At 46.9% G+C, this 25,726-nt stretch overlaps 1 protein-coding gene across 1 annotated transcript in view; it reads left to right on the top strand.

Annotated features, from left to right (window-relative positions):
* The window catches only part of LOC105477203 (gamma-aminobutyric acid type B receptor subunit 2), a 419,718-nt gene that overhangs the window by 287,725 nt on the left and 106,267 nt on the right, over nt 1-25,726 (top strand). The window contains exons 8-9 of the mRNA XM_011733608.3: nt 11,977-12,037; nt 24,100-24,180. Coding sequence (XP_011731910.1) covers nt 11,977-12,037; nt 24,100-24,180 — 142 coding nt within the window. The remainder of the gene's footprint in view (nt 1-11,976; nt 12,038-24,099; nt 24,181-25,726) is intronic.

The raw sequence follows: 25,726 nt of genomic DNA, 5'->3' as shown, positions 1-25,726 counted from the left end.
TCCATTTTCCACAAAACGGAAAGAGCTCATTGGACCTGCTACCTCCCGGCTGACACCCCTTTTGTGGCCCCTCATTTGGGGCATAAGGTCCAAAGCCCTGCCTGATGCAGCTTCTGCTTTCCCTGCCTCCCACCAGCTGCCCTACCATGCACACCACCCACAGCAACGTCACCCTCCTTTCTAGTCCTCCAAAGAGCCACACTGTCTCTCGCCTCTAGGCTTTGCATATGCACTGTTCCCTCTGCCTAGAACATTTCCTCTCCCATCCTCTTTGCCTGCATAACATGATCGTTCTTCTCTGTACCCCTAAGTCAACCCCTCAAAGAGAGGTGCCCTTCCTCTGTGCTCCCAGCCCTCTGTACCCATTCTCTCCTAGCAACTCACATTACCTTCTAAGTCTTACAAAAAAAAAAAAAAATTCTGTCATCTCTGTTAGGCTGGGAGCTTCTAGAAGACAATGATTTTGGCTTAGTCAGTGTAACACTGCAGGGTCTAGCATGCTGTGTCCCAGAGCAGGCACTCAAACATAGTATGTGGCCAGTTGCCCCCTCATTTTATCAGCGAGGAAACAAGCCCCGAGAGGGGAAGGAACACAATTATGAACACACATGGAGTTGGGGACAGAACTGGGACTAGAACCCTGAACTACCCACTATAAGCCCCAAGCCCTTTCTGGTTTAATTGTAAAGAAATAGTCTTAGCCAACATCATTCGGCCCATGGAATGCAGGTCCCCAGGGCCCAGCAGCCTCCAGGACATCTTGGTCTCCCAACCTGTGATCACCTTCAGCCCTCTGTGACAAGCAATTCCTCCACCTTGGGCCACTCTGCATGTCTTTCAGTCCTCTTACCCTGGGGAGCTAACTGAGCAAATGCTCTTGGCCGGCATCCCTTCTCTGTCCTTCGTAGATCTTCCTGACAGATCCTGCTCCATGGCCCACCAACACTGGGGAACCCAGTCCGTTCAACTCAATTCAGCTGAATGCAACTTAACAAATAGTCCTACATCCTGCTTCTTCCCAGCCCTTGAAGAGTAAAGAGCACTTTCCTGCCCTCGGAAGCTTCATCCAGCAGGAGGCAATTACCATATTCAGTTCAGGGTGTGGAAGAAGGAGCAGAGAGCATTGCCAGTGCCCAAGGGGACATGAACAGGGGAGGCCACTTTAATTGGGACCTGACATAGGAGGCTTGTGCCTGGAGGACCAAGTCCCGAGACCACGTGGTAGATGGAGAGGAGGAGTCCAGTCTGAAAAACAGAAGCCACGCTAGGCATTTCAAACAAACAGAGGGGATTTAATACAAGGAATTGTTTAATAGGTGATGGGAGGAGGAAGGAATACAGAAGGAGCACTGAGGCAGTCAAGGGATACCAGCTGCAGAAAGAAACTGCCCTTAGGGCTAGGAAAATGAAAGGACAGAGATGAGCTTTTCAGAACCCAGGAGCTCAGAGAAGCCCTGCATAGCTAGTATTCTGTTGTCTGAAGAGGGGCATGTCTGCCCGATGTCTGGTGGCCCCTCAAAGGGGCATAGCAGGGCTGGTGCTGAAAGTACAGAAAGAAGCTGGAGGCAGGACCCTGCCTGACAGAATAGGAGAGCAGGGACTCCCATCATCCCCTTCCACTCTACCTCAGAGCCTCCTGTTGGTGGAAGCTAATAGGATGGAGTCTGGGAGATGTGTCTTGTGGAGCCCTGGCCCCAGCATCACAGAGCAGGATAGAGAAGGCAGGTTTGGGAGCTGAGAGACAGTAGGTAAATATTCGGCACAAACCCCTTCTCTCCAGCTAGTCCCATTCTGATTTGTAGCCTCCTCGCCTGTTTCAGGGAAGAGACTCTCACCCAGTTGTGCAGGTAAAAACAGGATATTTTGCATTCACAATCTTAATTTGGAAGCCAGATGGACTGGCTTGGTTACGGGTGTGCTGGAGCCAGCTCCTGCAGGCTCCAGAGAGAGCTGAGAGCCAGTTGTTAAATTATCAGGAATTTGTGAGCCAGCTGTTAAATCATTGATAACTTGAAATCCACCATGGTGGGTGTATTTACACCATGGAAATTGGCAAACACTACAAATCAGAGCTCTTTTTTTTCCTCCCCAAAGAGCCAGCTGTTAAACATTTACCAACACATCCCTGACTACCTATCTTTCCTCCTCCTCTGCCTACTCCTGCTATACCCATGCACCATCTCCCTAGCCCAAGGTCACATGGTACTTAATCCAGTCCCCTGCTGAGAGCTCTTTTTCTGATCAATGACTGCTTCTTGCAAAGAGGAGGGAGGATGGCCTGTTGTTAGAAGCATGAGCTTGAAGTTGACACAACTGAGGTGAGTCCCAGTCCTTTTGCCTACTCATTATGTGACCCTAGGCAAAGTCCTGACCTCTCAGGCTCTCAGTTTCCAGTTTCCTCATCTGTAAAATGGAAATAATCATACATACCTCATTCCATTGAGGGTGTTGTTGAAAATCTATTAATAAAGGAGAACCCCAGGGGGAAAAAATGTACACAAATGTTTCAGCAAAGCTAAAAGTAGCTTGCACAATATCATCTCTGCACGTTTTGTAGAGGGAAGCTTGAGCACAGAGATGAAAAGGCATTTGCCCCAGCTTCCCTTCCCAGAAAATGGCCAAGTTCAGCCTGAATCTGTCTTCTGACTCCTTGTTCATTGCTCTGTTTGTTATTCGACTTTGAAGGGGAAACAGGCTTATGTTTACACAGATAAAACAGTAAATAAATTAGTAAAATTATTAGTAAAATAGTAAAAAAATTAATCTATTTCAAGAGGGAGTATTAGTTTATTGCTGATGATATTGCTATTTTTGCCTGTAAAATGTGCTTCCGTATAACATCTTTTTAAAAAAGTTTTTAATAAAGTTTTCTTGTTATTAAAATAATACCCATTTATTATAGAATATAGGTAAAGTATTAAAAAGTAAAACGAAAAAGCCATAATCACACTCCCTGGGACCAACCAGTGTTAACATTTTTACTTTGTGGGGGTAATTTTTACATAATTCTGAGTATACTGTATATACAATTTGTAATCTTTTTTTTTTTTTTTTTACTTTTTAAATTCATTGTTGTATTGGTTAGGATAAATAATACTAGCTGCCGTAACGAAGTTATCTGAGAATCTTGGTGGACTAACACAGTAAAATTTTATTTATCTCTTATACAAAGTCCAAAGTGGGTCCTTCTGGTCGTTAGACAGCCTTTCCATGTAATCATTCGTGGGCCCAGGCCCCTCTGTCTCACGTCCCCACTGTTCCTTAGGCCTCAGGGTTCTCTGATAGATCCTATCAATCTGGTTCACAGTGGGGAAACGGGGAAGCGTGAAGGATCAGGATCTTGTGAGAGGTTTTCATGGGCCAGGCCTGGAGTACCATGTCGCTCCCACCCACATTCCATTGGTAGGACTGTCACATGGCCGTACCCAACCATCAGGAAGTCTGGAAAACCTAGTCTGACCACGTGCCTAGGAGGAAAAGGAAATGAATTTGTTGAACAGCTAGCCAGTGACTGGCACAATTGGAATGTCACTTGTTCCAACCTTTGATAATTTTTGTAATATAATGCTTACGTCTATAGGACTTAGGTCAAATCACCCCCTCATTAAAACCCTTCAGTGGCTCCTCTTGCATTCAAAATGAAGCTCAGCATCCTTGGCATGGCTGGTAAGGTTCTGCATGGCCTTGCACCCGTCCACCTTGCCAATCACATTTCTTGCTCAGCTCCTCTTCAATGACCACTTACAGCTTTATCGGCACTGTTTCAGGTCCTCGGATTTCCCAATCTCTTTCCTGCCTCAGGACCTTAGCACTTGCAATTTCCTCTTTCCAGGATGTTCTCCCCTTTGCTCTTGGCTCAGCTAGCTCCTTCAGGTTTCAGTGCAAATGCCACCGTCCCGGAAAGGCCCTCCTTGGCCCCCAGCCTAAATTAGGGTCTTCCTGTAGTTTTCTCTCTTGGCGCCCTGTTCTTTTCCTTTAATGTCACTGATCACAGTTTGTAATTCTCTATTTATCCATGTGTTTATTGCTTAATGGTCTCTGTCTTCCACCAGACCCTACACTTCATGCAATCTAGGACCACGTTGATTTTGCTCAGTGTTTGATCTGGCGCCTGTCTGGCACATCATAGGTGCCCAACAGGACTTGCTGATTGAATGCATGTATCCTAATATTTCATCATGTGTCTGTATTAAAATTTACTTCACTTTTCCTGTACTTCTTACACATTCATTTATGCCTGATATTTTGTTGTTCTAAATAAGCCTGAGTCTCTTATTATAATAAGTGGAAGGAAAGAGGGGGAATTGCTCCACCCTTCCTGGGCCATCCACCCAGCTATCTTCTCTGGGTCCCTGCTTCCCTCCAGTGCACACAGCCCCACCTTAGGCCACCACATGCTTTGTGGAGGGTCACTACTTGTACCCTCTGAGCCGTCTGATTATGGTCCCTCAGAAAGATGCCCCTGCATCCTTATTGCCCATCCACCAAAGGCTGGCAGTGGGACAGACCCCACCTCCCATTCTACTCCTTCTGTCAGTTCCCTGCAAACCTGCTGCTCTAGGCTCTATGAGTGCATCAAACATTCCTGAATGCTTTGGTCTAACAAAAGAATTTTTGGTGTAAGAAAATATTTTAAATTGTGTGCAAAATATGGCCTCTCCTATAGCTCAAGGGGACATACAGAAAAATTAAAAAGAGTATTTTTTAATCTTTACAGAACATGTGGGTGGATGTACTCAATTATTTGTCTGTCTCTCTTTCACATCCTGCCATCCCTGTGGAAACAGGGCATCTTCTCCTTCAAGCCTGCGTCATGCAGATCTCTACCCTTTTTGCAACACCTCAGAAGCAATTTAACCCCAGTGTTTTCTCAAAGTCTACATTGTTTCTTTGAGACCAGTCCTGTCCTGGGGGGAGGGCTGGCAGCAGAACAGTCCACGATGGGCTTGGATCCCCCACACAGACATTGATGTGCTGCCCCCTCCAACAGAACTTACCAGGGTCCCCCATGGTCTTTGTAGGGGCCTAAGGAGAGCTTTCTCCTTGGTTCTCTGAAGGTTCACTGGAAAATCAACTTCCAATTAGAGAAAAGGCATTCACATTTATTTAATGTATATACATGGGAGCCTTCAGAATGAAGACCCAGAGATAAAGGGGAAATTGTCCATTTTTATGCTGAGGTTCAATAAAGTCTAGACAACCGTGTAGAAACGTGATTGGACTAAAAGGCTATGATCCAATACTGATAGACTGGGGAAACCAGCAAGGCTGGTCTGTCTGGATTCTTCTTGACCTCTCTGAGCACGCATTCCTTCCTTCTGGAAGCACAGGGCTCTCTCTGGAATGGGGGTCTTATGACCTACAGTCAAATAAGGTAAGTCACATAATTTCTTCATAGCCAGTTTTTACACAGAAACTTGGAGGGAATGCTGGAGTAATATTTTTACTTTTTATGGCTAGTTTTGGAGAAAAGGGGTCCTGATTTCTCTGACCCACTTTGGGGAAGAGGGATTGGACTTTCTGTGATTGGCCCCAGAGGAGCAAGGGACTGAGAGACAGGAGGCCAGGAGAAGGTCAGAGAAAAAGTTTGGCTTCTGAGGAGACTTCTGAGGCCTTCGTTTTGGAGTATTGTTTTCAGAGCCCTAACACCCTTCAACTTCCATTAACTTAAACATTTTCCTGCCAGTGTGATGTGTCAGGATAGATCTTATTTCTCACAGCACAAGTCAAATCCTCAATGAGGATGCATGCTCACACCTCCCAAAGGCAAACTTGACAGCCCAGAGATAAGAGTGCAGTCTAGAGTCATATTCAGGAAGAAAACCCTTCCCTAAGTGCACTGTGATCTGCACAGACTGAACCTCAGGGGGCCCAGGGCTCCAGAATATTAGGCGGCTGAGCCCAGCGAGTCTTCACTCAAAGTAGCTTCAGGCCCCTGCCCAGGTGTTGCCTATAATACTGGCTGAAGCATGAAAGCTGCCCTTCTTGCCTCTCTGACCCTACACCAGATCATGTTCCCAGGGAGAGTATCTCTGCCTTCCACTGTGAAATTAAAGAAGGAAAAAAAAGAGGCCCCAACAAAGGGCTTAACCTATAAGACTCATAAACTTGTTGGAGTGAATTTTACTCATGCTTAGTAGTTAAGTATTAAAGATGAACAATGAAAACAGAGAATTAGTTTTTCTAAGAGGAGACTGTTAAACTCTACTGGCTTCTGGAATCCTTAGTGTCCATTTTACTCCCCACTAACTTTTCTGGGGATTCTGAACTGACATCAGATGGGATTTTGCAGCCAGGTGCAGTGGCTCACAACTATAATCCCAGCACTTTGCAGAGGAGCCAAGGTGGGATGATCATTTGAGGCCAGAAGTTTGAGACCTGCTTGGGCAGCATACTGAGACCCCTATCTCAACAACAAATAAATTGTTTTAAAAATTAGCTGGTTGTGGTGACAAGCACCTGTGGTCCCAGCTACTCGGGAGGCTGAGGTGGAAGTATCACTTGAGCCCAGTAGCCAGAGGTTTCATTGAGCTACGATTGTACCACTACTCTCTCACCTGGGCAACAGAGCAATACCCTGTCTCAAAACCAAAAAAAAAAAAAAAAAAAAAAATGAGATTTTGCTAACTCAAGGCGTTACAATAACAGTTACCCTTCACAATAAGTTACCCTTTGCTGTGCACCATCCCTGGCTATTCTCATTTCATAATCATCTTCTTTAATTCTCAGAAACAACCCTGAGAAATTTGTATTGTTCTTACTATTTTTCAAGTAGAAGAATTGATGCTCAGAAATGCTAAATGAGCATCCAAGCTCACATAGATAGCAATGTTTACTCTTGTTGGCAAACGCCAAAACTTAGGTTTTTGTCCATAAGTTACCCTATACATTCTGAAGATTTCACTGAAGAAGAAAATACAGCTTTATGGCTCCCAATTAAACCTGAACTATTAGTTTGGATTGACTTTTATGAAACAGACTGCTTTCTTTGACATTAGCAACATCTCTTTCAGGGGAAAAAAAATCCTAATAAGTTATCCACTTTGAACTTTCCCTCCGTGATTTTATTTGTATTCCAAATCTGGTCTGTGGTCATTCTTACAAACTCCTTGGAAGTTAGAATCCATTATCAATAAACATCCAGTGGAGAAAACACAAACCACTTCAGGCATTTCAGAAGGAGATTTCATACAGGGAACTGGTTACAACTTTGTTGGAAGGGATGGTAGAGGAAAACAGGTAGAGCCCGTTGTCACAGATACAGTTCTCCGGAAAATTGCCATGCTCCTCAGGCAGGAAGAAGGAAAAGGAAAATGATGTTGCCATTGCCCCTGAAATGCCTGAAGTGGTTTTTGTTTTCTTGACTGAATGCTGATTGATAACGGATCTTACTTCCAAGGAATTTATAAAAATGACCACAGAGCAGATTTAGAATACAAATGAAATAATGGAGGGAAAGCCCAGGTACACAGGCCTCCAAGGCTCCTGCTGCTGCTGTTTCTGTTACTTTTGGTGCCCCATCTCTGGCCACTGAGCATGCAGCCAGGGGCCCCCACACTCCGATGGTTCAGGAATCAGAAGCTCTGCTGGGCCCTACAGACACCTGCAGTCACTCGTAGCTCCCCTTGCTACAACCAGAGCAGAGGAAGAAAAAAAAAAAAAAAGCTTTTCCCTCGTGCATGCTTATGCGTTCTTTCTAATCTCCCATGACCGCTTCTCATCAGCACACCCTAAATGGAAACCAGCTGGCAGGGGATTCTGGGAAATGTGGTTTCAGGGCTTCCAGTCCCTGCCACACAGTGGAGAGTATAGTAGAGTGAGTGTGAACTGTGAGCCACCAGACAGTTATCAGCCCCCACCCCGGCCAGAGTTACCAAACTCCCTTGCCTTAGAATTAAACTCATCACCTGGATTGGTCTCGAATGAACATGATGATTCTCAGTTACAACCCTGGAATTGCACAAGACAAAAGCTTAAGGAGAGTCGTGACATTTATCTCTACATAAAGACTACATGTGCTGGGAGAAGTGCAACCTTTGTGGGAGGGAAACCAAAAAAAAAAAATCCCAGCTCTCAAGCCGGGATGTTAGGAACTGAAGCTGGCCTGGCTCGCCTGGCTGAACTGCAGGCCACAGTGGCTCTGAAACTGTCTAGTGGCAGTATTGCCGCATCTGTTCTCAGCCTGCCCTGTTGCTCAGCTCCTTCAGGTGGCAGGAAAGAGCCAGCCCCAGCGACCTTTGATGACAGGGTATCTGAGACTAGATTACCCAGGAAACAGGCTCTGAGACAAAGATTTGCATACAGGAAGTTTATCAGGAAATGTTTTCTGGAACAGAAGCTGGAAGGGAGGAAGCCAAGTAGTGTTGGGCAGCGGGAGAAGTCAAAATGTGAGGCAGTGGCAATCATGAGCTCAGCCATACCAGGGGACCTCAGGATCCCATGGTCCTTCACAGCTGTCCTGAATCGAGGCAGCAGGGCTAGATCTATGACCCTTCACACTGACTGCTAGCTGCAGGCTGCCCCCAGGGAGGGGGCATAACCTGAACTAACATAGCTCTGACTGGGTGTAAGGCATCTCAACAGCAGCCAGATGCTAGCAGCTGGGGAGGAGGGCCTCCATCCTGAGCAGGGTATCTGGGCACACCCCTGGCATCCACCACACAGAATCAGAGGAATGGAATGGAAGACAGGCACTGCTCTGGGCTCAGTGCTCAGTCACATTCGCCATGCACTCTGAGCTGGGGAGGGACAGAGTCTGGCCATCACTCTCGCCGAAGCCACCATCCTCTCACACCTGGATTACTGAGCCAGAGCCTCCAGAGTCTCTCCTTCCACGTTTGCCACTCTACCATCCATTCTCTACCACCCCACCCTCATGGCTGTTCATTGCACGTAGAGTCATGTCCAGACACTTCGTCATGGTCTCTGGATAGAATGTGACCTGGCCCCTGTCCACCTATGCATCTGCCACCACCCTACCTCCCTCACTGCGCTCTGGCCATGCTGGCCCTTTCTGTTCCTTGAATATTCCAATCTCTTCCCCACCTGAGGGTCTTTGCCCTGGCTTTTCCCTCTGGCTGGAATATTTCCTTCTTTCCAGATAGGTCTCAGCTCTCATATAACGTCTTGAGCAGAGTCTTCCCTAACTACCCAACTAAAGCAGCTCCCTTAGTAAATTACCTGGGTGGAATGATGTGTGTGCCTGTAATCCCAAGCTGAGGCAGGAGGGTCGCCTGAGCCCAGGAGGTGGTGGCTGCAGTAAGCCGATATCGCACAACTGCACTCCAGCCTGGGTGACAGAGCGAGACCCTGTCTCAAAAAAATAAAAAATAAAAAAATGACTTCCCTCTCCCATCACCCTTTTGATCTTCCTCATAGCATTCATCACTAACTGAAATTTCTTAAGCATTGGTGGACTTGTTTCTGCTATCCCTCCTAATCAAATAAAAAGCTCTCCAAGAGCAGGCAGCAGTCCCTAGAAGGGTATTCAGTAAGCAGTAGGTGAATATTTTTGGAATGTTGTAAATTGACCACCTTTTAATATGGAGGACACCTATTGGGTAGAATTTCTTGAGAACCACCTGACTGGCCTGTGGCCTCCCTCATACCCGGTCTTGTCAAGGCTGCCTTGGCTGGCGCAGTCGTCCCCTATCCAGTTGGCGATACTTAGGGTAGCAGGGATGGCTTTGCCAGTGAAACCCAACAGATGCCATGGTAACGCTGATGCAGACTCTCAACATAGCCAGTTACACATCCGTGTCTCCATCAGCACTTGGTCACCCCAGTCACAGAAGCCCTCTACTTTCTCTCATCGGTAGGCAGAACGCACAGTGGCTCATGTTGTTTGGAAAGTCAGTCATTTGGGAGCTGATGATTCTGGGAGGTGAAGACATCGTGGCTGGGGGCCCAGTGGTTTCCACTTTGCCAGTTGAAATCACGTGAGAGTTGAAACTCACTTCCCAAGGACTGGAAAGCTCTCTGGTGCTTAACATCTTTTGATTTCAGCTCCCTGCTATTAAACATGTTTAAATAAAAATTACCACTGCCATTTGCTGAGCACCTGTCCTATACCAGGACCTGTGCTTGGTCCATAATTTAGAGATATTCTGGAACTTGCCTGAGAGAGGACTGAACCCAGTTTGTGAGACACAGACGCTGGCCTACTTCCACTGTACCCCCTGAGAAATTAAGGAGAAATCAAGGAGATGGAAGGAGTTCCTGTTAGTAAAAAAGTTATTTTTAGTAAAATAAAATGTGACAGATCTTACTTCAAAGATTTGTTTTGTTCACAAAGTAAAGGGAGGCTCTTCTCACCCCCACTCCCGTATCATTCCATGGAAGCTTTGAATACCATTCCATATACTTTGTAATTTCACTAATAAAGAGTCTGCAGAATTTGTGCACATTTTAAATCTAGATGCCTGTGGAATTCTTCAAAGCTTGGCAGAAGATTGGTAAATTAGATCTCCATCTTGTCAGACAAACAAAAATTCTCTTTGTGGACGATCTTTCCCACTCAGGCAAAGTGGTCCATTTACATAAAAGTAATCCTTTTAGAAGGTGTTTTGTGATTTTCAGTTGTCCCTAGAAATAAAATCACAGCTCTCACCTTGGCTGAAGTGTTTTCACACTCCCGGGAGTTGCTTACCTTCCCCTGAATATGGAACTCGGTGGGCATTAGTTTCAAACTGATACTACTCACAGCTGTCTTCAGGGTTTCGAAAAGGTGTCCCAGTGGCCTTGGAAGGTGTTTCTCGTCCTGGGATCAGGTTGAGCAATCCCCCTTTATTCTGGAAGCCGCAGGGCCTCAGTCTTTAGGTTTCTGCCTAAGGAAAAGTGCTTCCTGCAGTTTTCTCCCACGACTTCAGTGGGACCCAGAGCATTGTCTGTGCTGTCGCCTGATGTCACAAAAGCATAAAGGTGAGAGAAAAGCAGGCTACCTTTAAAACCATTTCTTTTCCTAATTTCACAATAATGGAAAGACAGGAAGAAACTTACTTCTGGATCAAGAGCAACACGCTACAGTGAAGTAGCATGGACTTTAAAATTAAACCTGCATTTGAATCCCAGCAGCCTCGCTTAAACAATTGTGTGAAGTCCATAACCTCTCTCAGTTTCAGTTTCTTGATCTGCAAAATGGGGGTCATCCCCTCATCACTTACGTTTGGCATAAAGATTCAGTGATATAGTGTGTGTCAATTTCCTCATATGGTTGCAGAATTTTAGGTGGGATATACATCGGAAAGAAGAGATGACATTCCATCTCTAAATTCCTGGTTTATTTAGCCAAGCATTTGGAAGCCAGCAGGGCAGATGCAGAAGATGATGCTATGTTTAGCCCCCAAGGTCCCTAATGAGGGGCGCTCAGCTGCCTGTGACACTAGTCAGGTCTTGCTGGCTCAAGAAGCTTAGTTTTTTGCGGCACCATAGCTCAGTTATAATTGGGACTGACGTCACCATTCAGGAAAAACTTAGAAAAACATTCTCTGTTCGTAATAAGAAATACCAGCAGACCTCTAGCACCCTTCTGGTCCTCAAGCCAAACAGACTCAGCAACACCCCACATCTTTATGGGTGGGGCACAGGGAGCAGAGTCAGGGCCGGGCCCCACCTTTGCCATCATCTTTCCAGCACCCCAGAAGACTCCATCCCCATTATAGCACAGGACACGTGAGTGTTTAATAAATAGTCATGGTGATCATGATGATGCTTATCTTGGCTTCAATTCACATGTGTTAGTTCCATTATTGATTTTGTGCTCCTCAAATTAACCAGATAAAGTCACAACCAATTTAAAAACAATTAGTTTGATTTTCATCTGTGGTCCAGCGGGAATCTGTTTTTCCTCCAGTATTAATAATCACATTGTACAGTTAATGAATTGGTGTGAGATCAGTGGCATTCGGGCTAATGTGGCATTTCTCTTTTATTCTTGTTTGTTTTGTTTTGTTTTGTTTTGTTTTGTTTTGTTTTTAGGGTCAAGTTGTGTTCCGGAACGGGGAGAGAATGGGAACCATTAAATTTACTCAATTTCAAGGTAGGCATTTTGATGCTTATTCTTTCTAGCTGATAAAATTTAGATTTGGGGATGTTGTTTTATGCAATATAATACATCAAAAGGAATGCAAGTGTGATGTTCCAGATAAAAGAAAGCAGAGCCAATTGAAAATACTTATCTGAAAACATTCGTTTCAACCTATTTGGAATATTTTTTCTCAGCCACACCATGGTCAGCCCTCCATCTCCATGGGTTCCACGTCTGTTGATTCAGCCAACTGAAGACTGAAAATATTCAGGAAAAAAATAGATGATTGCATCTGTACCAAACATGGACAGACTGTTTTTTCTTGTCATTATTCCCTAAATGATAGAGTATAACAACTATTTACATTGTATTAGGCATTGTAAGAAATCTAGAGATGATTAAAGTATATGGGAGGATGTGTGTAGCTTATAGGCAAATACTACCCCATTTTATATCAGGGACTTGGTCGTCAGGGGATTTTGGTATCCTCAAGGTATCCTGGAAGCAATCCCCCATGGATCCCTAGGGATAACCGTACTTCCCTGGCCTATTCGGTCTTCCCGCATGACTCTAAAAAGCTTATGAGATTATGAGTGGTGGGGGTTAAGTTAGTATTCGGAGGATGTTTGCATTGATGTGGGGTTTTTGGTGTTTTTTTGTAGAGAAAGGGTCTCACTATGTTGCCCTGGCTGGAATGCAGTGGCTATCCACAGATGTGTTCATAGCATACTGCAGCCTCGAACTCCTGGGCCCGAGCAGTCCTCCCACCTCAGCCTCCTAAGTAGCTGGGACCACAGACATGCAACAGTGCACCCAGCTGTTTTTGGTTTTGATTTTAGAAATGTTCAAACAGACTCTGACGTAGAGAGAACAGCATAATGAACCCCCATGTGCCCAATACCCAGTTTCAATCATTATCGACATTTTGCCAATCTTCTTTCATCTTTACTCACCCCATCCCCCCTTTTTTGCTGTAGTGTTTTAAAGCAGCTCCTAGACATGATCTCATCTCATTCTATAAATACTTCAGTATGCATTTCTTCTGGATAAGGACTTTTTTTTTTTTTTTTTTTGAGACGGAGTCTTGCTCTGTCACCCAGGCTGGAGTGCAGTGGCCGGATCTCAGCTCACTGCAAGCTCCGCCTCCCGGGTTTACGCCATTCTCCTGCCTCAGCCTCCCGAGTAGCTGGGACTACAGGCGCCCGCCACCTCGCCCGGCTATTTTTTTTTTTTTGTATTTTTTAGTAGAGACGGGGTTTCACCGTGTTAGCCGGGATCGTCTCTCGATCTCCTGACCTCGTGATCCGCCCATCTCGGCCTCCCAAAGTGCTGGGATTACAGGCTTGAGCCACCGCGCCCGGCCAATAAGGACTTTTTATAATATAATCACAGTACTATTATCACACCTAAAACATTAAACAATTTTTAATATCTTTTAATTTCCCAGTCTGTGTGGATCCTCTGATCATCTCAAAGGTGTCTTCACAGATGATTTGTTGGAAAATCCACACAAATTCCACCCATTGCATCTGCTTGAAGTATCTCTTTAGTCTCTTTTCATCTATTATAACCCCCTGCTTTTTACAGGCCATTTATTTTTTGAAGAAACTGGGTCATGTGTTGAACTTTCTGTTGCTGTCAGAAGGGCCTCAGAAACCATCCAGACCAATTTCTTTGTGTGATGAGGAAGAAACAGAGGTGAAGACAGGGGCTATGTGAAGGAGCATCCTTGAGGAACAGGGCTGGGCGTTCCTTGAGGCAGAACAGTGCAGCCATTAGCAGGGTGATGAGCCAAAACGACTAGATGAACCTCTCTTCAATACAGTGTTCTTCAGCAGCCAAGTGTTTCTGGAAAACCCCGAAACAAGAGTGGGGCCTGCTGTGCCCACTGACTTTGAGTAGATCCCAGTGTCATCCAGGGGAAAGCAAGAAATTAAAGTGAGTTATTCAGATTCATTCAGACAAATCCCACCAGGACTCAGATCAATCAGGAGAGGTGTTGTTCAGCGCTATCGCACTGTAATGCAATCTTGTAGACTTACCCATTCGCCTTTCTGTGGCAGGTCATTGAAACGCATGTCAGCTCTCTGGCGTGCACAAAAGATGTAATTTTAGGCAAACGTAATTATTTTTCCATTTGTTAAGTTTTACTTCTTCATTGGTTGAACAAAGTAAGCATCTTGGCAAAGATACTTACTTTTTTTTTTTTTTTTTTTTTGAGTGATTGCAACTGAATTCTCTTGTCTCGTTTCCAGTTCTCAAAATTATATCATTCTAAGAGAGTATTTTGTAAAATAAGGATTGGCTGATCACAGCTACCAGTGCATGCCAATTGTATTGCCTTTTTTTTCATACGTTAGGTTTAAACGCCAGCTCCAGCGACTGTTTAGGCATATCTGGATTTCTAAGGAAGGCAGTACAGCAAACAGCAGCTCAGAGCTTGCGCTTTGTGGGCTGACCCACCCCAGATCCACTCACTTACTCACTGTAGAATTTCAGGCAAACGACTTCGCCTCTCTGAGCCTTGATTGTCCTCATCTGTAAAATAGGAGTATAATCCTATCTACCTTCATGGAATATGGGAAAAACTAAATGGAAAAGTATGTGTGTATATAACTATACATATAATATATTTTTACATATGCAGTATATTTTTTTCTCAGCAAGTAAGTAGCAATTATGATTAGCACCTTGTCAACATTATGACACCTTTCTGGGGCAAATTCAGGTTTTCCTGGAGTGCTGAAACCCTCGGCTGCTTTTATGTCTGCCGTTTACCCCTATAGCGGCTCCTTACACTTAATGATGTATAAGCGGTGATACAGGTCAGGGCCTTAACGATGATCTCATTCCACCAATTCATGGTACAAGTCCAGGAATTCCTGAGATCCAGGAATGAGTAGTATCCCCCAGGGACACACAGCAGGGACACACAGCAGGCTAGTGGCAGAGCTGGGACTGGACCTCAGCTTGCTCCTCTGCACATTCCCACATACGCCCAGGCACAAGTATGCTCCCCTCACTCTCTCTGCATTTATGTCCAGCTTTTCTTGAGGGTCGCAGCTGGGCCTTCAATAAAGTCCAGATGCTCCTGTTTACATGATTTTTTTTTTTTTTTTGGAGACAGAGTCTCACTCTGTTGCCCAGGCTGTAGTGCAGTGGCACGATCTTGGCTCACTGCAACCTCTGCCTCCTGGGTTCGAGCGATTCTTCTGCCTCAGCCTCCTGAGTAGCTGGGACTACAGGTGTGTGCCGCCATGCCCAGCTAATTTTTGTATTTGTAGTAGAGACGGGGTTTCACCATATTGGCCAGGCTGGTCTCGAACTCCTGACCTCGCAATCTGTCCACCTCGGCCTCCCAAAGTGCTGGGATTACAGGTGTGAGCCACACTGCGCCTGGCCTACATGTTTTTTAAATAGACATTGATCCTCTTGCTCCAATAGAGGGACCTATGTTGTTTTAGGACTGAAATGAGCCACCAGAATGCAGGGGGCATGTGCATATCAACACAACAGTTGGTTTTCCAAATGTAAAGGGTTTCAGAGGTGCCTTATCTACCACGATGGATTATTGAATAGGCCGTCCAAGCTGTGTGATGAGCTGTCCAGGGAGTTAATGCCTCCAGGAGCAGCCCTGTGTCAGTGATGGATGAGAACGGGAGGATAAATACCCCAGCATCCTTTCCCCTTGGGTGAGGCAACTCCCAGGTGTGTTTGGCTCTTTTCCCAGAGCTCCCACAGTGGGACCGAACCTTGGTTGCCCACGAAGAAACCTGCTCACTCATGCACCTTGTCCTGGCTCCCTTCCCTGTCTCACTCCCCCACACCACTAACAGTGCATCCTAGGATCACCTTCCAAATAAATTGCGTGCCTTCTTCCCCTTGTCCCAGGCAGGTGCTATTCTTAGGGAGCCACCCTTGGCCGTAGGTAAGGCAGGTATTAGCATCCTGTTGGGCACACGCCTCAGGCCTGAACCCCTTTCAGCTCCAGGTTCCATGCTCCTCCCTGATGCCATGGCTGATTTTCATGACACCGCGTGTAGATGAGGATGAATACTAGAGAATTGGCTTTTTTCCCCTTAAGAGAAAAAAAGTATCCATGTTACTGCCGAAGTCTAAACATGGCTCCGAATTTGCAGCAGGGAAGGAAGTTGAGTGAAGCTGTGATTAGAGCCTTGTTTTTGCCGTTCTTAGAGAAAACTCAGCATCTGCCGCTCCAACTCACCGACCCTGCCTTCATTAGGCCTATTTGTAAGAATCTCGGGGAATGATAAGTGCTTGAATTTCACACTGCTTCTATGCAACATAAAGGGCTCAGGCTTTGGAGTTTTATATTTTGGCACCTGATTTGAAGGGAAGGGGTCTTCCTTCACTCTAACGACGTAATTGTCATTCAGAACGTACCTAGTGAAAGAGAGACTTGTCCTTCCCATTTGCAGACATTAATTACTATTTGGTCTTCAGGGTAACAGATACGGTTGTATTCAGTGCGCATTTCCTGAGCATCTGCCAGGCGCTTTACCAAGTCCTCTGGGGAAAACCAAGTTGAATAAGATACAGTCCCCGATCCTCCAGGGCTTCATAATCTCTCTGGCCGAATGCCAATGCCTATAAAAGCAGGAAGATGATTTCCCAGAACCTACTAGAATACTTTCAGGGCTAGTTTGACCCTACTTTGAGACTCTTGAGGCTGGTTTTTAATAACCTTTTCGTCTGTGAAGGCCTGCAATTGTAGCTCGCTTCACCAAGTCATGGGTCTGGAAAGGCCATTTCGTTAGATTGTCACTCAACTTGATATAATTAAGAGTGGAGTCACAGTCCATAATCCTGCAGGATATACCAGCAGGGTTGTGGACCTGCAGGAACCAAAGGACACATGGGAATGTGGACTCTCTTCCAGCCTGACCCTAGCCTTGACACCTCCCAGCCCTCATGTTCCAGGATTTACCTTTCAGGGAACCTAAAAAAGGTGACCCAAAAGACAGTATATTTTACAGATATTGGATTTCATTGAGTCATTGACCTTCCATGTTGAAGAGAGCCCTGATTCTCCTCTACAACATTCCCACTGCTTGAATGCCTCCAGTGATGGGGAACTCATTCCCTCTCATGTGGAAAATACATAGGCTTGAAGCAGACGTGCCTGATCATTGGCAGACAGGCAAAGAAGCTCAGTCTCTTCGAGCCTTCATTTCAGTTAAAAATAAGTAAATAAATAGAAGGTGATCATTTTCCTTGCCTTGAGAGTGACTGAGAACCTGATGATGTGAGGCTATGATGTTCCTGTCTCAGTGACTGGCACAGAGAAGGGTCATAACAACTGTTGGCTTCCTTCTCCTCTCCTGGGCACTCTTAACAATGACCCCAGATTTACACTCTCCCCCCAGGAATTTCTTGAGAAAAGTGCAGTTGCGCTTCTTTAGGACACAATTCACACACCTCATTTCATGGGCAGTCATTGTCATTGGTCCGTGAAAGTCCCTCTTGTGTATCCATTTATCCCCCTTATTTCCCTCATTTATTCCCATATCCCACTCCTACCTCCCCCAAGGAAAGGCAAACACCCCATATTGTGTTTGTATGTGTGCTTACAAGATGCGTGTTGCCACGTACATCGGTGCCACTGGCTTAGGTATCTTCTCTGTTCAGTTTTGTTTTTTCCACTCAGCACTTTGTTTCTGAAGTCATCTCCATGGTCCTGGGTGTGCCTGTGGGCATGGCTCCTCCCCGCTCCCTGCAGGAGCCACGGTGGGGTGCATCTATCACTTCACCCATCGACGCCCCTGGGACGGACACCCAGGTCACTTTCAACTCTCCACCCTCACAAATAGTAAATGTCCTTCTACATGTCCCTTTATGGATCCAACTGGGAATTTCCTTAGGACAGGTTTCCAAGGGCAGAATTGCTGAGTCAAAAGCTGCGTGCACGTTGAACATGCCCAAAACCTGCCAGGTTGCTCTTCAGAATGGCCATGCCCATATCCATGCCCACTGGCAGAGGATTCCTGTGTCCCTACCCACCACCCACATTTGGGATTTCCTGGATCCCTCATTTTTTGACAGTCTAAAAGTGTAAAGTAATATCATATTGTGACTTTAAGTATCATTTCTCTGATTCCTAATGAGTTTGGACATTTCTTTCTGTGCTTATTGGTCATTTGTTAATTGTCTGTTCTGATCCTTTGACCTTTTTTAAAAAAAAAAAAAAAAAAAAAGACAGGGTCTCCCTTTGTTGCCTGGGGTGGAGTACAGTGGCACGATCATAGCTTATTGCAGCCTTGAACTCCCAGGTTTAACCAATCCTCCCACCTCAGCCTCCCAAGTAGCTGGAACTACAGACGTGCACCACCATGCCTGGCTAGCTTTTTTTTTTTTCCTGGAGGTGGGAGTTTCACTATGTTACCCAAGCAGGTCTCAAACTCGTAGCCTGAAGAGATCTTCCCGCTGTCTCAGCCTCCCAAAGTGCTGGGATTACAGGTGTGAGCCACCACACCCAGCTCTTTGACCATTTTTACTTTGAAGTTACTGTCTTTTTCTTGTCCGTCTGCAGAAGCTCCTTATGTAATCTAGACAGCAATCCCTTATTGGCTTTAGGCTTTGCAAGTATCTTCTCCCATTCTGTCACTTGTCTGTAAACTCACTTCAAGTCCTGACTGAGCAGAAGTTCTTAATTTTGATGTAGATAAACCCTTTTGGTTTTTGTCCTAAGGTTTGTGCTTCTGAAGTTTCTCAACAATTATTTCCTGTCACTCCTAGGAAGTGACCCCCTACCTGCCAGGTGCTGGGCGGCACTGGTTGGGTATGGGGGTTGGTGGGGCTGAGTGGAGTAAGATGCGATCCTTGCCCTCAGGGAGCCCACAGCCCACCCAGTGCAATGAGCAGCAGACACAGACAACAGCAAGGTGCGATGCGTGATAAGGGATGGCACAGGCAGCTGTGGGCATTCAGAGGAGGGCACTCAGGTCTACCTGGCAGAAACTACGAAGGATATCTGAAAGCAGTGGCATCTGAGATGAATTTTTTTTTCTTTTTTGAGATGGAGTCTTGCTCTGTTGCCCAGGCTGGAGTGCAGTGGCACAATCTCAGCCCACTGCAACCTCCATCCCAGGTTCAAGCAATTCTCCTGCCTCAGCCTCCCAAGTAGCTGGGATTATAGGCACGTGCCACCACGCCTGGCTAATTTTAGTATTTTTAGTAGAGATGGGGTTTCACCATGTTGGCCAGGCTGGTCTTGAACTCCTGACCTCATGATCTGCCCACCTCAGCCTCCCAAAGTGCTGGGATTGCAGGCATGAGCCACCACACCTGGCCCCAAGATGAATTCTGAAGAACCTGAGGGAGGTCGCCAAGAAGAAGAGAAAAAGCACTCCCAGGGCCGATAGCCTATTGTGTATGACCTGGGTCCCCTCAGGTACTTAGCTCTTGCCTTTGGGCCAGTTTGCCTAGATCATGGACACATCTACCCCTGGCAGTTATTACACCCCAGGGTATTTGCTCAGTGTCCACCTAGCCTGTTAAACATCTCAAAACGAAGGTCAGTTAACTAAACGTATGAAAAATGTGGCAATGGCATATTGTTTGTGACAGTAGAGCACAAAGTCCATCTCTGTTCTGTGCTGCTGAGGGGTGCTGCTGGGAGAGGGAGAGGAAGCAGATTAGGATGGGGTGAAAGTGAAAAATCACTTCCTGAGAAATGGCTGTTCATCCTGGGGAAGAGTAGAGTTGAGGCCCATGGTCGCCAGGTTCCAAGTCCGAAGGACAGTCAGGAGCAGGAGCCAAAGTGACCTGGGGCCCCAGCACAGAGCCAGGACCCATGAGGGGAAGTCACACGGAGCAGGTTTTAGCTTGGAATGAGGAGGACCTTTCCAAGCAGTTGCAGAATCATTGAACAGGAGTTGGGGGCCACAGAGATCTCCCTTGCAGCCCCCTCACTTAGCAAGACCCAGGTGGGGGATGGGACTTCCCCAGGGCTACTCACAGAGTGACCACAAAGCCAGCACCAGCTCTGGGCTCCTGTCTCCTAGCTCTTTCCTATGCCTGAGTTTGGGAGGGATGTCCTATAATTAAGTACGTTTATAGAATCTTTGATTTTTGTTGAGCCAAGATCATCTTTTGTTTCATCCCCCAGAGTTATACGTTGTGTCTCAGTGTGCGTATTTTCAACAACAATCAAATTCTAAAGGACACATTCTGGCTCCCCCAGTTTGGAGCCAGAACCAAGTGAGAAGACAAGTCTACCCCTGGCAGTTATTACACCCCAAATAAGATTGGATACAGACTGAATATAGACCGGTTGACCTTGTTTGCACAGGAGTTAACAACAAGCCCAAGAGCTGAGAGGGCTGTGTGCCTATCATGGTCACCACCTGGCTGGACTGCGGGTGAATACAGGGGACACAGTCCTTCCATCTGCAGACCCAAGAGGCACCCTGAGCAGAGTGCAGGGGATGAGACTTTATACTGCCTGGGACAACAGAAGCAAGGCTGACCAGCAGGAATCAGAAGCCCTGGACGCACATAGGACATGGCTTCAACATGAAGAGCTGTCATGCACGGAGCCCTGAGTCCATGGCAACTAGGACACTGGGATGGGAGGAACAGTACTCAGGGAAGGCTTCCTGGAAGAGGCGGGTAGGGCTTGGACAGGTTAACTTGGTAAAGGGAGGGAAAGCTACCTCCCAAGTGGAGGAACCATGGTGGGGAACAGATGGCAGGAAGAAAATATGAAGAGTGCTTGGGGACCTCACATAGAGCCCACAGTTACTTTCATCATGAATAAAATAACTATAGTTTATTGGACACTTACCATGAATTAGGTTCCAAGCTAGGAACTTGGCATATATTCTCGTGTTTAACCCTCTTATCAATTCTAAAGTTCCCAGTTTACAGATACAGTCATGCAAGGTCTGCAGTTGTGATTTAAAAAAAAAAAAAAATCTCTATATCTCTGGCCCCTAGCACAGAGCCTGGCACATAATGGGTGTCTAGTAATGTTTGTTGAATGAATGAATGAAATGATAAAACTAGAGGATTTAGTATAGACATCTCTCCAGCATCCAGGATGTCCAAGGCCACCTGGCTCGAGGACATGGGAATGACTTTAACTTCCCACCACCTGCAGTGCTGCTTTTGAGAGATTCTTTATCTTGAAAGACCGTGAGCTGAGCCCTGCACGCAGTAGGCACTCAACAAATGTGGGCTGAATGATTGGCAGCCCTGCTCAGTATGGGGGTAAAAGTATGCTGAATTCAGAACTAGGGGGCCCATGTTCAGTTGCCCGCTGGGTCACTGCTGAGCATGTGGCTCTGAGTGGGTACTTAACCTATTTGAGGCTCCTCCTGCCTCTTTAGACCAGGATGAATTATGCCCAATTCATGGTTTGCCGTGAGCATTAAATGCAGGAACTTGTGAAGCGCCTGTGAGCCTCCAACACTGCCCCCAGGGAGAGATTATGATGATTACGGTCAGTGGGAAGCTGAGTATTATTTCAGTGCCGTGGGACGGTGCATACAGCAGGGCGTGTGAGTCAGAGGGGCAGGCTGTGTGGCCGGGGTGCGGTGGGGTGCCAGCCACACCATTCCCCACTCTTGATTGATTCTGATCAACCTGCATATTTCATGCGCTGCCTCCGTGCATCAAATAAATAAATCAGGGCCTCCTCTGAGCAGCAGGACCTGATTGGGGCATCTGCAGGGCTCAGGACTTCAAAAGGCCAGCGCAGGGATGCTGGAGCCCCCAGCAGATTCTGCTAATGTGACATTTAGGGGCCGGGTGACATAGGCAAGCGACAGCCGCTTGCGCAGTGTGATGCCCCCTAAATGGCGGGGACCCTTGTGGGGAGAAGGAAGTGACTTTTACAGCCCGTTTCCACCACCCACGGTCAGAGGAACACAGGCAGAAGTGTGGCCCAGGGGATTCCCTGTTCTGTTTTCTGAATGTTTCTAAGGGACCAGCAGCGCACCTGCATTTCTGCAAAGAAATTCACTTAGAGCTAGAGCCCCAGGAGGCATTTCCTCAGGGTACGCCTTGGAATTCCTGTGTAACCTCTAGGCATTTTGCTGGCCAGGGTCTGCAGCTCCCACCTGCACTTCACAGAGACCTTCGTCTGGGGATGGGTGGATGATCCTTCTCTTTGTGCTTCCCACATTCAGGAGGCACAGGTGGTCCATGGAGTGGGCACTTGGCACAAACTGTCACCTCTCAGGAATCCCACTGAGGCAGCCCCCTGTCAGGGAAGAGCATGGGCTATGGAAAATGTCCAGGGTTTGAGTCTGGGCTCTATTCTTATTACCACTGGGGCCCTGGGCAAAGCCACAAGCTGTCTGAGCCTCCGTCTCCTTGTCTTTAAGGTGGGACTGAGACCACCTACTCCACACACTGTTTTAGCTAGGTAAGAAAATGTACATAAAATAGCACTGATCCAGCACACTATAGAGGCTTGGTCAATGCCCCCAGCCCTTCCTACCTGCTCCCCACCCTTCTCAAGCCTGTTCTTCCCTGGGGGCCCTATCTCTGACCTCAAACTCACTGCCCCTTGTTCCATCCCTCTAACCACAACCTTCCGCTGAATCTGCTTCATCTGTGGTCACCAGTATCCTCCCAGATGCCAGATCCTCAGACCCTGCTCAAGGGGCTTCTCCCAGCCTCTCTGTGGCATGTGGCACTGCAGCCAGTGGTGAAGGTGTGCCTTTCCTTGGCTTCCAAGGTGCCCACTCCCTCCCAGCACCCTGCTCCTGCGTCCTGGCCACCCCTTCCCAGTCTCTGCTCTGCCCACCCCAGGGGTCAGGGCTCCTCCAGAGTCTGCACTTGGTCCTTTCCTCTTCTCACTTGGCTCACTTTCCCTGGGGGTCTCATTCCTGCCTCCGACTCTAATTCCCAGCTTCCATGCCAATGACTCCAGCTCACCCCCTAGCCATACCTCTCCCCTTGGCTCTAGACTCAAAAGCATCTCTGCCTTGATGCTCCACAGGCACCCCACGCTCAGCACATCCAAGATGGAACTCGTTATTCTTCCCCTTGTATCTGGACCCCTCTCCTGGGTTCCCCACCCAGGGATGGGAACTGAAACCCCTTATCCCCACCAGAACCTCGGATGACCTTGGTGCCCCTCTTTTTCATCTCCCATTTGATCGCTCAATTGTCCTGATTTTACCTGGAAAAAAGAAACCTTACTTAAATCTGATCTACCTCTCCATTTCTTCTGCCACCACTCTGGGCCAGTCCTCATCATCTTTATCCTTGACGATGACCAAAACAATGAACTAAACCCACCAAGAACTGCAAGAAGGATGAGAGTAAATTTGAATGTATCACTTGGGTTTAAAAACACACTGAACAAGTGCAAGGAGCCAAGGGCAGTAGGAGACTGTGCTTAGTATGACACAGCAGAGCAATGTGGCTTCTGAAAGGTATTAATTCTACCTGAGGATGCATATAATAGCAACGTGAACTCCAGAATGAGGGAGGGGATGGTGCCCTCTACTTGCTGCTGACCAAATCATGCCTAAAGTGCATTGGTCAGTCCTTGGGTCTACACCCTACAGAAAGACTGACTTTGTGGAATGTGGCCCAAGGAGGGGTTGGGGTGGAGGAGCGGGGAGATTGAAGTGCTGTTGTGTAAAGAGGAGTTGGGGGGTGATGTCAGCAGAATGACCTGTCTTTGTCTTCGAGTATCTGGGCCTATCCTAGGGAAGATGGAGCAAACGTGATCTGTGTGGTTCTAGAGGGCAGAGCCAGTAGAGCAGGGGAAATGTTATGGGAAGACAGTTCAGCTCAGTGGCCAGGAAGAACTTGATACCAGATAGAGTACAGTTGTAGGGAGCCTGGGCTCCCCATCTTTGAGGTGTGAAGCAAAGGATGGACAACCAGTTGATGAGACAGAGACAGTACGAGAGAATGTTCCAGCCTAGATCAGGTTAGAAGTTTTGTGATTCTAACCAGAAGAGGCATTGGAGAAAGGGAAGCCTGCAAGAATATACCCAGGGCCTGTGAGGGGAGCAAGAGCCTGGAATAGGAGCACCCAGACACAAACCCGACTCCCAATCTAACTGGTCACTGTCTCTTGCTCCCCACAGACAGCAGGGAGGTGAAGGTGGGAGAGTACAACGCTGTGGCCGACACACTGGAGATCATCAATGACACCATCAGGTTCCAAGGTAAGGCAGTTGGGCTTCTCAGAGGAGGGGGCCTGCCCAGTTGCTCCCAAGCCTGGACATTGTCTAAGGGTTAGGGGCAAGTTCAGCATCCTTGGCTTTTTGGGGTCAAGGGTACATCCTCAATACATACACTCAATCACTGAGCACAGGGCTCCAATCACTTGTACGGGCTCCAGTACCTGGAATGGGTCACTAGAGTTTGTATGAAGTGCACACTGAGGTGTTTAAACCATTGAATGGCCAGGGGTAATTCTTTTTAAATGTAGCCCTGTTAAATTTAGGTCTATCTTCTCCTCTGGCAAAGGGTTTGACTGGGTTGGCAATAAGGCCTGTCTATCTGCTGCTCTTCCTGGAAGATTATTTCTTCTCCTCTGTTAGAGAACTCCTCTTCAGCTCCTACAACCAGGTCAAATGACACCTCTTTTGTGCAGTCTTCCTTCATTACCATCCAACTGAGCTAATGACTCCCTTCTCTTTGCTTCTGCAGTCTTTTTTCTCTGCCTCTCCTGTGACCACTGTCACTTTACATTGATATTACTAGGTGATTCAGCTATGAGTCCCTGATTGGATCCTATTTGACTTTAAATTCCTGGCACCTGCCAAGGTCTGACGCATGTTGGAGACTTGGTGGTATCTGATGACAAAATGAATTGATCAAGTGGATGGGTGGGTGGGTGAATGGATGGATGGATGGATGGATGGATGGATGGATGGATGGATGGATGGATGGATGGATGGATAGGTGGGTGTGTGGATGGATGGATGGATGGATGGATGGATGGATGGATGGATGGATGGATGGATGGATAGGTGGGTGTGTGGATGGATGGATGGATGGATGGATGGATGGATGGATGGATGGATGGATGGATGGATGGATGGATGGATGGTAGGGTGGATGCATGGATGGGTGTGTGAATGGGCAGATGGATGGATAGATGCATAGGTTGGTGGGTGGGTGGGTGGGTGAGTGGATAGATGGACAGGTAGATGGGTAGACAGATGGCTGGATAGATGGCTGGATGAATTGATCAAGTGGATGGTTGGATGCATGGGTAAGCCGATAGATAGATGGGTAGGAGGGTAAGTGGATGAGTAGACAGATGGACAGTGGATGGATGGATGGATGGATGGACAAACAATCTAGTCACTGAATAGCAATAGAGAAAGCTGCCACATCCATAGCACACTGGTATTGTTACTTTGATTCCACTGGGTCAGCAGAAATTGGCTTTCTGTGCCAGGGGCTTTTACTTTCCTTCTTGAAAGCAAGGGCACCAGAGAAGGCTCTTCCACAAACCCTTTGATTAGACTCTGTCATGTTCCTATGTTTCCACTGGATCTGAGGGATTCAGCCTTGAGAACATTGCAAAGCAAAACTCTAGTCAGCCTCTGAGAACCAGAGTGGTCTCCACACTCAGGTGAGCCTCCCTATCCCAACTGAGGGAGCTGTCACCAGACATATCGTCACATATTACCTCAAGGGTGACTCCCCAAATTCACACAGCCCGTTCTAACCACCAGAGCCCTGGTCCCCTAGATCGGC

Source organism: Macaca nemestrina, chromosome 14 (assembly GCF_043159975.1).
Source record: "Macaca nemestrina isolate mMacNem1 chromosome 14, mMacNem.hap1, whole genome shotgun sequence".
NCBI lineage: Eukaryota > Metazoa > Chordata > Mammalia > Primates > Cercopithecidae > Macaca > Macaca nemestrina.
The sequence above is the reverse complement of the archived record's forward strand: the minus strand, read 5'-3'. Positions and strand labels throughout refer to the sequence as shown.